At 38.8% G+C, this 14,088-nt stretch overlaps 2 protein-coding genes across 4 annotated transcripts in view; one reads left to right on the plus strand and one right to left on the minus strand.

Annotated features, from left to right (window-relative positions):
* Nucleotides 1–7,685, minus strand: part of FILIP1L (filamin A interacting protein 1 like) — a 116,673-nt gene extending 108,988 nt beyond the window's left edge. For both annotated transcript variants that reach the window (XM_027557683.1, XM_027557776.1), the window contains exons 1-2: nt 7,433–7,685; nt 6,528–6,701 (exon numbers count right to left, since the gene is read on the minus strand). In XM_027557683.1, coding sequence (XP_027413484.1) covers nt 6,528–6,701; nt 7,433–7,675 — 417 coding nt within the window. In that variant the 5' untranslated portion in view covers nt 7,676–7,685. The remainder of the gene's footprint in view (nt 1–6,527; nt 6,702–7,432) is intronic.
* CMSS1 (cms1 ribosomal small subunit homolog) overlaps nt 1–14,088 on the plus strand; it is a 394,265-nt gene that overhangs the window by 117,756 nt on the left and 262,421 nt on the right. The window lies entirely within an intron of this gene.

A 14,088-nucleotide genomic window follows, 5' to 3' on the forward strand; every position in this document is an offset into this window, starting at 1 on the left:
GTACATTGATGCAACCACTAAGGAGAACAGTATGGTGAGTCCTTAAAATACTCGTAATAGAACTACCGTATGACCCAACAATCCCACTGCTGGGCGTATATCCTGAGGAAACCATAATTGAAAGAGATGCATGTACCCCAGTGTTCACTGCAGCACCATTTGCAACGGCTAGGACATGGAAGCAATCTAGATGTTCATTGACTGATGATTGGATAACGAAGATGTGGTACATACATGCAGTGAAATATTACTCAGCCATTAAAAAGAATACATTTAAATCAGTCCTAATGAGGTGCATGAGCCTAGAACCTGTTATACAGAGTGGAGAGAAAAACAAGTATTGCATATTAATGCATATATATGGACTCTAGAAAGATGGTACTGATGAGCCTGTTTGTAGGGCAGCAGTGGAAACACAGACATTGAGAACAGACTTGTGGACACAGTTGGGGAAGGAAATGGTGGGACGAATTGGAAGAATAGCATGGAAATGTATAAATTACCATCTGTAAAATATATAGCTGGTGGAAATTTGCTGTATGATGCAGAGAGCTGCATCATAGAGGGGTGGGATAGGGTGGAAAGTGAGAGGGAGGTTCACGAGGGAGGGCATTCATGTACCTATGGCTGATTCATGTTGATGTATGGCAGAAACCAACACAGTATTGTAAAGCTCCAATTAAACATTTAAAAAAAAAAAAGAAAAGAGGGAAGTCGGCTGATTAAAACAAAAGTAGCTCAGGAGCTTTGGCCAGTGATAAATTCAAATCCGTATAAGACCATGGTTTTGAAAGCATGTGGCTTTCTAGATGAGCTAAACACAAAACTATAAGCCATAATATTGGTTAATTTTGCCCTTTGCTTTTATTATAAAAGATTTAAAATTTGTGACTCTTGAATTTGAAGCCAGTTTAAATTGTACATCCTTAAAAATCACGTATTTGACCAGGAATCCAAAGCACAAAAATGGCCAAATCATTTCAGAAAAAGAAGGGAATATAGGTATCCCAGCAGACAGAATCCAGCTGACCTCTAAACATTTAAGCTGGCTGTCTGGTTTTCTAATATGAGTTTATAATGATACTTTAACACACACAAAAGTACTTCATGTCATACAGGTGTTCATGACTTTTAATAAATGTGACCAGGTCTTTTGTGGAGCTGAAATTGCTTGGTTATATTGCCTGCTGGCAGAGTCACTTTTAACTAATGACCACCTTCTGAGAGGGAGGTTGTAGTGTTAACTGTCCTGGGTCTCAAGAAACAATAGTTCTCTGAAAACTCCTTCCAGTTGCCCAAACATTAGACTGCATTATAAGGGAGATTCAAATCAACTGCTTTTAGAATTTTAAAGTGAAATAGTGATAGAATCAGCCTTAATTTGGAGATCTTGACATTTGACTTAGAGAAACATTCAATTTATCACAAGATTGGCCCTAGAATTAATAAATGAATAATTATTGTTAAGGTATCTGTGCTTAGTCGCTTATTGTGTGTGACTCTTTGCAACCTCACGGACTGTAGCCCACCAGGCTCCTCTGTCCATGGGGATTCTCCAGGCAAGAATACTGGAGTGGGTTGCCGTGCCCTCCTCCAGGGCATCTTCCCAATCCAGGGATCGAACCCAGGTCTCTCTCGTTGCAGGCAGATTCTTTACCATCTGTGCCACCAGAGAAGCTCACAGTAGGTATTTAGTAAAGCATAAATGAATGACAGGGCAGCTTCATAAGAGAAGCTTCCTCAGATAGCTTCTTGTAGTTATATGGACATGAATATGAAACTTTGTTCAGCCCAAAAAAGAAAAAAAGAGAAGCTTTAGTTCATCTTTTATTACCTTCCATTGTGTTTTTCCCTACTTAGTTTGTTTGTAGTTTGTTTGTAAGGAAGGAAGATTGGAAAGAATCATTGTCCGTTATTTATTATACAACTTTGTAAGGGCTGTCCCTTCCTTCAACCCACTGCCCCCACCCCAGCCCTTCCTCATCAATGATAGCGTGATCTTCCACTAATGGGATTACTCCACTCTCCTATTCAGAGCTGAAACATCTCTCACCATCTGGCCTCCTGACCTCTCTACCCCATTCTCATTCTGTACTTTCCCATCTTTCTCACTTAGTCTTTAGCCACACCAGGCTTCAAGTGGTTCTTAAAACACACGGTGGTGCTTCAGTACTGCTTTTTTTCAGTGTTGAAACATGGAAACCTTTTCCGCCTTCCACCCCAAATTTTTCCTGTCCTTCATTTATAAGTTTCTCTGCTTACTCCTGTGTAGAATTGTGTGTTCCTTCATATCAGTGAAATGTCGAATTCTCTGGGATTTCCTTCTCTCACCTTCCATGACTCTTGAAGCAAGACTTAAATTTACTGCATGCTGTTTGGTGCAACAGGTAAGGACCTCATGTTTGTCAACAGCAGAAATTGGAAAGGTGTTGAATAGTGACGTTGCAGAGGGAAAGTTCCCGAAGGAAGTGTAAGTGATTCTAGAGACATTTTAGCTTACACTTGAAGTTTTATTCTGTTCCTTCATTTCTCCATACCCCAAATGGTCCTTAGAAATACGCCACTGGTTCTCAGTTCAGTCTCTTCTTCATTCCTGCCACATCAAATGATGGACTTGAGCTCTTCTGAACTCATTTCATTTCCCAGCAGTTGTGTGTGTGTGCTTGGTGAAGCCACTTAAGTGTTCTGTACTTCTGGGGTTTTTTTATTATAAATATAGTGATTGGGCTTGATTTCTAAGAGCAATTGTATTGCCACAGTTTTCTCAAGGTAAAAACTATTTATTAAGCGTCTATTATGCTGTATGTACTTAGTACTGTGATGGTTGCCATGGGAGAATTTTAAAGTCTCAGTGCTTATCCTCTTACTAGACAGATAAGATATACACATTAAACAGGAACAGTGTGAGGTGGTGTATCATTAAGCACTATGGGACTATCAGAGAACCACTGCCCCTTTTTGATCTAGCCCCACTTACAGACTGAATGAAGCCTGGGGAAGAAAACAGGAAGACTTAGTCACTTTAGGGGAGTGTCAGGTGCAGAAAGATTAACAGTGGCTCCTTAATGTTTACCATGCAGTGACAATCTTCCTGCTTATCATTTTAGCCTCCTTGATGTCATATCCTACCTGCAAACCCTAACACAATCCAACTCCTTGCCCAGGATGAAGGAGATCCAGTGTGTTCCAATAGGTTGGATTGTCCTGGTGGTTAAGCAGAATGAAGAACAGAGACTTTGTCAATCTTTTTGCTTTTGGTCACTTAATTATGCTTAGAAAATAATGACCTTTGTTTTAATAACTCCTGAGTCACAGATCACCCTACTTTGGGATTTGATCTTCTTTCTGGCTTTGGTTCTCTTCTTTTTTGTTGGCCCTTTGAAGATTGTCTTTTTCTTTGATTATCTTGAATGTAGTGGTAGAGATAAAGCTAGTTCAGACAGCTGAGAAATTATTTAGCTGTTTTAGTAGATCAAAGGTAACCAAATATGCTATTCATAAAATGTTCCATCTTCTTTTCTGTCTTTACTGAAACTTGATTTTCTTGGATAATAGTAGAATCCTAAAATAGAGACTGCTAATTCTCACATTGCCTCAGTATCTCAGGTGCTGGAAATAGGGGCATGATTCTCATGGCTCTGCACTACCACTGCCAGACTCCTCTGAAAGCCCTTCCTTGTTTTATTGTCCCCTGAATGGTGATAGTCCACTGTTATTCGTATGTAGTCAGCTATTGAGCTTCAGCTCACTCACAATCTGCCTTTCTCCTGTCAGTCTTGGGAGCACTCTGCATGTGCCAGCTCACCCAGCCACCATCAGAAATGAAAGACCAGTGTCCTGCAAAATGAACACTGTGTGTCTTTTGGCTTCTAGCACTGGAAGTGTGTGGATTGCTAAAGAGAAAGGTTCAAAATATGTGGAACCAGAAGCTAGTCTCTGGAAATTTCCCATTTTAGTTCCTGGCTTCAGGATTTCTCTAGCTCCATGTAAAGCTCATCCATGCATTTGAGGGTATGCTAGATATTTTATCTAGTGTTTTTATGTATTTTTTAGTGATACGATTTCATCATATGTCATCCACAGTGTTGCTGGAAGTGGAATTTCTTTATGATGTACTTGACTAACCCCTGCTTATTCTCTGGTGCTTGGCTTTCCTGATTCTCCTATCTAAACTTGATCCCCTGTTATACTTTCTCATAGTGCTTTGTGGTTTTCACTACAAAATTAACATAGTATATGTGTGTGTGTGTGTGTGTGTGTGTATAAAATATACTTTTTGTGTGATCTTTTGTTGTCTGTCACTCTTTTAGACATTAAGCATTCTGAAGACAGAAACACAACTATGTTTATACAGTGAAAATTATAAAATAAAATTTAAAAGCAAAATTATATAGTTGCTTAAAATAAGTACTTTAAGAATTACCTTAAGGTAATGCTAATAAGGTAAGCAGGTTGGAAAGAAATAGGAGGTTGAAACAGTCTTGGATTCTGCGTTCTTCCCTCCCTATTTCCCCATCCATACCCTTGGCGGGCCTATCTTGCAGGCCTCCACCTTAAGTCAGTGTTCCTAACATGTGATGTAGCTGAGAACAGTTTGTTTTTCTAAGGTATTTTGCATTATGAATAGATAAATCCCCTCTAGTTTACCCTAGACATAGTTGAGATTTTTTACATTTTTTTAAAAGAACATTATGAGGTGGGGGAGGAGAAGGATGGAAGAAAACAAAATAATAAATTTTTTGTATGCACATCTTTATCCTGATGTAATTACGGTGCTCCCTGGTATGGTTGCAGTGGGAACACTCCTCCTCCTTTCTTTTCTTCAACCCTATCTAGGGACTCATTGTCATATTTTTCCTTTATTGTTTATTGTCTACATATCTCCCCTCATCCATCACTTCCTAGATAGAGGAAGAGGGCAAGCAACTGGGTGTATATGGTCTTCAAGGAACTGAGAGAGTCTTGAAGCTGAGGAGAGAAATCTATAGGAGGGATGTAGTAGGCAAGAGAAGAAAACAGACAAATCATAGACGTGGGAATATAAGATATGTGTGTGTGTGGTGTATGTCAGGGGGAGGGTATTTCTTGGAAGAGTAATCAAGAAAGGTTGGATTTATAAAGCAGGGCCAAACTATGATTAACTTTCAGGGACATTTTGCAAAGTTAGGATTGCAAGCATTTGCAGAGAGGGTATTTCCAATTTTGCAGTGTGCAGTAGATTTTGTAACTAAAACTTTTTCCTGCTGATTTCAAGATAAGTTTGAAATTATTCTGTTTCATTTTACACTGCAGTGTTGAGGGGCTATGCCGTTTGTGGAGTTCTGTGAGGATATGTTCAGTGATCATTAATTTGCATTTGTTAAATTTGTGCTAAATGCTGTTTCGCAGTCACTGTGTTGGGAGCTTGGATACAGTTTTAACACTATTGACTTGAATGAGGGTTCGGCTCCTCTTGTTTAAATTTTGGATTAAAGCTCAATCAACAGACTTTGGGTGGTCTCATCTTCACCCCTCAGAGAAGCAGATCCATATGACCAAACTCCTTAACAATTTGGCAAGATGGTAGGCTTCTCTCATGAGACACCCAAGACAAGAATAGCAGGGACATTAGAGGTCATTTCTGAGGTAGGTTGCCAGACCATGGGGGAAATTTGTCCAAAACTTGCTTTCACTCTCTTCAGCCTTAGCTTATGCTCCTAGTTGTTTCTTTTTTATAAAAATGAAAAATTATGAAATTTTCCGTCAAGGTCTCAGAGGAAAATGGAAGAATAAACTAAGGATGCAAAGGAGTTTCAGAAATGTCAGCAAGTAAAAGAGCAAGCAGTGCTGTATCTTTGTGCAGTGGTGGCCGTGTTGAAACTGTCTTCGCCATTGTCCTTGCTGGGCACACTTGGTTGGGGGGGCAAGGTCTTCACTGTCATTAAACTATTGAAAGAAAAAGAGGATATGTACTCATCTAAAATGTATACTTCCTAAAACTCTGTTTCTTGGACAGTTCTTCAGATCATTTCCATTCATGCTCAGAATTTCTATGACATAATACTCCAGTGTTTTCAAATAAATTAACCTCCATGGTTGAACTTTATCTGTTTTTTATTATTGCCTTCAGATCTCTAAAAGAAGTACAGACCCGTGTGTGTATGTGTGTGTGTGTCTGTCTGTCTGTCTGGGTCCAAGTGTCTGTGTTTCTTTGTGTGTGTGTGTGTGTGTGTGTGTGTCCGTGTTTGTACAAGAAGGAGAGAGGGGGAGAGAGAAAGTAGGAGGAATTCTCTTGCATTTATTAGGTTTTAGTCTGATGTCAAGAAACAAACCCAGTGGGAACATCCTGCTTCCTGTCCATGATTTATTCTCCTTTTCTTTCCTGTAGAGCATGTAGTGTTTATCTTCCTTGGGTAGGTTTTAAACATACAACTATAAATAACCGAAAAAGGAGTTACATGTCCTGCTCACCTGCCAGGCCCAGTGCTTTACTAGCTGGTGAGCTTACTTCATCTCCCTAGGTGCACACTCCTCATTACAATACATACCTCATTCATTGGTTTCTCATAGATGTCCTCCTGCCAAGGGGCAGATTTTGCTTGAAAAGCATCTCGCTGGAGAGCTTCTAGCACCTTTTTTGGAGTGACAAACCCATACTGAGCTTCCAGCAAAGCCAAGTCCATTTTTTCAGCCTTTAAAACGCCTATGACTTCATCTCGAGCCTGTAGGAACAAAAGGCATTTCAGAAAGCCCATTTTATCTACGAGCAGTCTCTGCAAGTGATTTCTTGTGTTGAGTGTTTTTTCTTGTTTCTTCTCTTTCAAATATAAACATCATATTCTGTTATAGCACCTTTCACAAAAGGTAGCAAAACTATGTCCCTTTATCATTCTTACAATCTAGTTACACATGAATAATGCTTTTTATTGTGATAACTAGACAGCATGGAGAGAATTCTACATTTTTCATTGTGTTTGACAAGTAGATAACATGATATTCCTCAATGGACTGATATTTTCATATTCAGGGATATGAAATAAGATTGTCCTGTATGTATAGCAGCTGTTTATTTTGTGTAGGTTAATAATGCTGGGGCAAATCTTGGAGCCAGTTCACGTGAGGTATAAAAGCACCTACTGTCATTTAAAACTGACCCAGAAGTCATCAGCTGTTATTGTTACCCTTCCGAGCCTGTGCGCTGGAGCAGCCTGAGTGGAGGATGTGACCTTTCACATGTACATGCCAATCTCATGTCATCATGACAGCCCTTTTAGATGTGATTAATTACTCTTCGTGTTGCCAGACGAGGATTCTGTGTATGTGTCCTTACACGTTGCTTTCATGTGCATACAAGTATGAAGCCCAGATAGCTATGTCTGTGGCAGCCTACACAGCAAATTCATAAGCAGCCTTCCCCGGGAAGCGTGAGGGCGATGCTTTTAAGCCAGCTGACCTGCAGTTCCCCCTCCAGAATGCTGAGAAGAAATAAGAGGTCATCTCTGGAGAGGTCTTCTCCTTGGTGGCCGTTACCACTGTGTGACTTAGGATATGGAAGGATTGCATCTGACTCCCTGGTGGGGTCTTTGTCTTGCTGTCTCTGCTTCTTGTCTTCAGGCCCTTGGAAACTGTGGTCTTTTCCAGGTCTTGGAAATTGCTCTGGGGCTGAGCCCTCCTTGTCACTGCTTTTGGAACGCATTCTTTAAGGGCTGGAAAGAAGAAAGACAATTTGTAATGCTTAGTGGAAGTGGAATTTTAGTAAGAGAACCTATTACTGCTTTGACAAGTCTGCACTCATGTTATACAGCATATATATTTACCACAGCCAAAGACTCAGTCTTTGTGAAGTCTACAGCAGAGAAGGGTATTAGCAGATTCATAAATCACAGTCTTATTTACACTTCTGTTTTTAAAATCAACATTTTAAAAAATGTGTTCTGCTTTGATTAAGGCCACTTATGTCCATGGGTAAACAGACTGTGTTTGAATTTCATCCGCCGAGCATTCCACCTGAGGGACCTGGGTCATACCTCCAACCTCGGCTTAAGTGCTTACTTAAGACGTACTTAACATAATTATAAAATGGTAAATTTGCTAATTGTTCTAACTTTCTGCAGATTCACATTGTGGTTCCACAAGGAAACCCTGTGGAACTTAAAAAAATGTTTTTAAATTTCTTAACCTTTGGTGCTTTAAGATAGAATTATCAGAATTACTGCTATAAAATACTTTGGGTTATTTTGTTATGATGATAAAGTCTAATATTAAAGGAATGAAGGCTTGGTTCCTGGCTGCATCCCTGACATTCTGCTAAAATTCCAGAACTGTCCTTGGATAAGTCAAGGGTTTATATTTAGAGCCCTTATCTCCAAAATAAGAGCCCCAATGCCTATGGTAGTTGAATTTTATGAAAACTATAAAATAAAGTAATATTTGAAGGTACATAGCTGTACATCTTATTATATAGGTTTGAAATTAATTTACAATAGCACAATAATCTGTTCCACCTTTGAGGTTTCTAATGAAAAAAGAAAATATCAACTGAACTTACAGTCTACTTCAGTGATGTTCAAAAAGATTGTTAATTTTACTCATTCCTACAAGTCAAGAAACTATCATCATCATTGGTGCCTTGCTTTTCATTTGTGATAATATTTCTTTAAAAATCAGAAGGGGTGGAACTTTCTTGGTGGTCCAGTGGCTAAGAATCTGCCTGCCAATGCAGGGGACATGGGTTCCATCCCTGGTCTAGGAACTAAGATTCCACATGTTGCAGGGCAGCTTAACCCGTGCCACAACTACTGAACCCGTGCACTGCAACTACTAAATCCCGCTCACCTAGAGCTCGGGCTCTCACAATAAGATAAGCTACTGCAACAGGAAGCCCACAGTACCGCAACAAGAGAGTAGCCCCCGCTCACCACAGCTAGAGAAATCCCACGGACAGCAATGAAGAGCCTGCATCAGAGACCCACTACAGCCAAAATTACATTAAAAAAAAAATTCTGGAGGGAATTCCCTGGTGGTCCAGTGACTGGGGCTCTGGCTTCCACTGCAAGGGGAACAGCTCTATCCCTGGCTGGCAAACTAGGCACGGCCAAAAAAAGAAAAAAAATCTGGAAAAGTTCAAGCATACAGAGATGTATGAAAATATAATGAGTCACTACATGCTACCACGCAGATTTGTAAAATCTCCATTTATTATATATTTGGGTAATATCTTACAGATTAACCCAAATAATCCAATACATTAGAAAATAGTTTTTTAAGTAAAATATTATAGATAGAGCAGAAGCCCCTATGTACGTCTTCCTTAACCCACTTTCTACACATCCTACCCCATAAGTAACCATACTGAATTTGGTGTTTATTCTTCCCATGCATGTTTTATACTTTATATTTTTAATATTGCTGAGCCATTTATAGTTTTACTTTGCAGATTTTCAAACCTAATGTAAACATAGCATATTGCATGTAGCATTCTGAAAGGTTTTTTGTACTGTTTTTGAGATTCTTATTCCATTTTACTTATTTTACATATTTGACTGCTATATGATATTACACTGTATGAATAATCCACCATTTACTTATCCATTTTACTGTTGATGGATATTTAAATAATTTACATGTTTTTAGTGTTAGAAAAAAATGCAGCTGTGAACATACTTTGACATTTTCTTCCTGTGTATATGCATTTCTTCGGGTATTCTTTATGGCGTAAGAGTGGGATTTTTGGACTCTGCTATATTGTGTTCTCAACATTACTAGGGATTACTGCTGTCCTGAGTGGAGTACCAATTGATAGCAGAGTAGAAGTGTTCTCCTTGCTCTATATCTTCATCAACACGTGCTATTATAGAATTTATACCAATATGATAAATGAAATGATATCTGATTTGCATCCTGAATTCATAAGAGCAGCATCCTTTTATGTGTTTAGATGCCATTTGAGTTTCTTCATAAATTGCTTATTCATAGTCTTTGCCCATTTTCCTTTTGTAAATATTAGTTGCCTTTTTCTTAGGAATTCATTATATATTCTATAAGTTACTGTTTGGTTGATTATATGTTTTGCTATTATTTCTTCTGATAGTAGCTTAAACATTTTCACTTTATGTCTTTTGTGGTAAAGAAGTTTTCAATTTAACTTAGTCAAGTTAATCAGTTTTTAAATCAGTTCTTTATTTTTTAATTGGAAGATTTACAATATTGTGTTGGTTTCTGCCATACATCAACATGAATCAGCCATAGGTGTACATATGTCCCCTCTCTCTTGAACTTTCCTCCCACCCCATCCCACCCCTGTAGGTTGTCACAGAGAACTGGATTCAAACTCCCTGCATCACACAGCAAATTCCCACTGGCTAGCCATTTCACACATGGTAAAGTATATGCTTCAGTGCTGCGCTTTCAATTCCTCCCACTCTCTGCTTCCCCTCTGTGTCCACAAGTCTTTTCTCTATTTTTGCATCTCCATTGCTGCCCTGCAAACAGGCTCATCAGTACCCTTCCAGATTCCATGTATATGCATTAATACATGATACTTGTTTTTCTCTTTCTGACATAACTTCACTCTGTATAATAGGCTCTAGGTTCATCTACCTCATTAGAACTGACTCAAATGCGTTCCTTTTTTAGCTGAGTGATACTCTATTGTATATATGTACCACAACCTCTTCATCCATTCATCTGTCAATGGACATCTAGGTTGCTTCCATGTCCTATCTGTTGTAAACAATGCTGCAATGAACACTGGGGTACATGTGTCTTTTTCATTTATGGTTTCCTCAGGGTATATGCCCAGTAGTGGGATTATTGGGTCATATGGAAGTTTTATTCCTAGTTTCTTAAGGAATGTCCATACTGTTCCTCTTAGTGGCTATATCATTTACATTCCCACCAACAGTGCAAGAGGGTTCCCTTTCTCCACAGCCTCGTCAGTATTTATTGTTTATAGATTTTTTTTTATGATGGCCATTTTGACCGGTGTGAGATGATACCTCACTGTAGTTCTGATCTGCATTTCTCTAATAATAAATCAGTTCTTTTCTTTATAATTTGCATTGGAAACCAAAATTTGAGCAGTGGCAGTATAATAGAATGGTTAAGACCGTGAACCCTGGAACCACTCTGCCTGAGTTCATATCTCTCCTCCATTACTTATTGGCTATAAAACTTTGGCAAGTTACTCGATACCTCTCTGCCTTTCTCATCTGTAAAATGAGGATGATAATAGTAGTATATTCATAACCTAAAGTTGCTGTGAGAATTAAATTAGTCAATACATGTCATATGTTTATAGCATGCCTAATACAATATTAACACCAATAAACATTAGCTTTTATTATTAACATTATTTATTTTTATTCCCTCCAATTTTATAGTGATTCTGTACTACCTTTATAGTTAGAAAAAAAATTTAAGAACTAAAGCAAATTTATTTGATTATCTATTTCATCTAATGAATTGTGAACCATGAATTCAGGGAGAAAGAAAAGAAGACTGAAAGAAAGGTTTTGTGTCTTTCCTGGGTACTCTGTTGAAGAAGTGACTCTTTCCAGTTCCACCTTGCTGGCACCACTTGAGAAATCAGAGTGCAGAACAGTTTAGGAACCTTGAGGACTTCATAACCAACCAGCTAAGCGTCCATTCATCTCTCCACCCGTCCTTCAACAAGCATTTATTGAAGGCCCACTGTGTGTCCTGCACTAAATTGGTTATTTATGGTGTGACTGTCTTACTTTTCTTAATACAGGTGGTACACTTTCAAGTATAAAGTTTATGGAAATAGTTTGTAAATCTGGGGTCATGAAGTGCACTGAACTAGACAGAAGTCAGGTGAAAAGAATTCTGTCACAAATCAGCTGTGGGACTTAGTTAAGACGTGACCCTCCCTGAGTGCAGTGTCCTGATTTGTGAGGTAAGGTGGGTGAGGAGATGATCTGTATGACCCCCTTTCTCCTAGGATATATAATGGTTCTTGCCACCGTGCCTTTCTTTTAGCATAGATTATCAATAGCGTATTTAAAAGACATGAATTCGTGGGTCTGTGCCCTATAGGAAATCCACAGAAATCTAAACGCTGCATATGGATATACAGTGAACCTGTGACTAATGGTTTTCACCAGAGTAGAGATCACAGTTAAAAGACAGTGCTTAAGGAAAGAATCCCAGAGTTAATTTTCAACTGAGAATCGTTCAGTAGCCTCAGCATAACAATCAGGCTGTAACAGCAGAACTGGAAGGTGTTAGTGGCTTACCTGTTTATCATGTATTTCGTCAGTAACAAACCAACTATCAAGTGGATACACGATACTGGATGCTTGGGGCTAGTGCACTGGGACGACCCAGAGAGATGGTATGGGGAGGGAGGAGGGATAAGGGTTCAGGATGGGGAACACATGTATACCTGTGGCGGATTCATTTTGATATTTGGCAAAACTAATACAATTATGTAAAGTTTAAAAATAAAGTAAAATTTAAAAAAAAAAAGTGATACTAGTGGGGCACCCTGCCTTAAAGTTACAGTGTCCATCTGGAGAAATTTAAAGCATTCACTTTCAAAGTTTTAACAAGTCATGTAGTATCTTTCCTCTATAATTCATGTTCACTCTGACTTTCCTCCATCACAATTTATTTCCTTTATTAGCTGCTAGAGATCAACAGTGATGGTGGTGATGGTGGTGGCAATGTTGATGGTAGCTAATACTTAATGAGAAGTTACTACATGCCAGGCATTCTTCTAAGCCTTTTACATGTATTAACTCATTCAATTCTCCACAACAACCCTATGAAGTGTAGGGATATTATTATCTCTATTTACAGCAAAGAAATGGAAGCACCAATGAAGGCTGCACAGCCAATAAGTGGAAGAACTGGGATTTGAATCCAGACAACCTGGCTCTACTACCTGTGCTCTTAAAGAATCATGTCTTATGCTATTATACTGTACTGCCAAAGACAGGTGGTTATAAACACCCTGTCTAAGATGGATACAGACACCGTGTGTGAAAAATGCTTGTAGCCTTGCTGAAGAGATTACTTATCAATAATTACAGTAGAGATGAATAGTGATCTGTGGCAGTAAAATTGTCACTGATTGTCCACTACTTGGCCTTCTCTGGTGGCTCAGCTGGTAAAGAATCAGCCTGCAGTGCAGGAGACCTGGGTTCGATCCCTGGACTGGGAAGATCCTCTGGAAAAGGGAATGGCTACCCACTCCAGTATTCTGGCCTGAAGAATTCCATGGAGTGTATAGTCCATGGGGTTGCAAAGAGTTGGACATGACTGAGTGACTTTCACTTTCACTGCACTACATATCCAGGAAAGGACTTATTTATTTGAGAAATGCAAAGGTATAAAGGGAGTATATTTTTATATAGGGATGGAAGGTTAGGATATATAGTATTTTTGACTGTAGAAAGCCCCATTATATGTATATTTATGTACTAATAAATAATGTTCATATACTAGCATATTAATGTATGCTATGTACCTTATGGGAGAAGGCAATGGCAACCCACTCCAGTACTCTTGCCTGGAAAATCCCATGGATGGAGGAGCCTGGTAGGCATGCAGTCCATGGGGTTGCTAAGAGTCGGACACAACTGAGCTACTTCACTTATGAAAACATATTCAAAAATAAAACTGAAAAATATTAATAAAAAATAAGAAATCCAGTTTTTTTCTCCTACCCCTTTGGATTACCTTGATCACTTCAGGGAGATCATTACTCTGGCCTATAGGAATAATGGAGGGTTGTTAATATAGAGTAGATACGTTTAAAACACTTAAATATTATGTACCACTTTGTTTATATAAATGTTCTCACATGAAGGACAAGGCCTTCAGTTTCTTCTATCTAATATTAATATCTAATACATTCAGATATTCTATCTAATACATTCATGTGTCCCATGGGATTTCTGACCTGGTGTTTCATACCTAATGGCTATTTAAGAAAATGACTGATTTGTTCCTTCTACTTTGTCGCCTATCCACAATTTAGGTTACATTACTAAATAACAGTGGCTCAAAACTCTGTAGGTCACTCTGCATTTTCAGTCATCTTGCAGCTCAACTGGGTGTGAATGGGCTAAGATGGGCTCACTC

This window comes from Bos indicus x Bos taurus, chromosome 1 (assembly GCF_003369695.1).
Source record: "Bos indicus x Bos taurus breed Angus x Brahman F1 hybrid chromosome 1, Bos_hybrid_MaternalHap_v2.0, whole genome shotgun sequence".
Taxonomy (NCBI): Eukaryota; Metazoa; Chordata; class Mammalia; order Artiodactyla; family Bovidae; genus Bos; species Bos indicus x Bos taurus.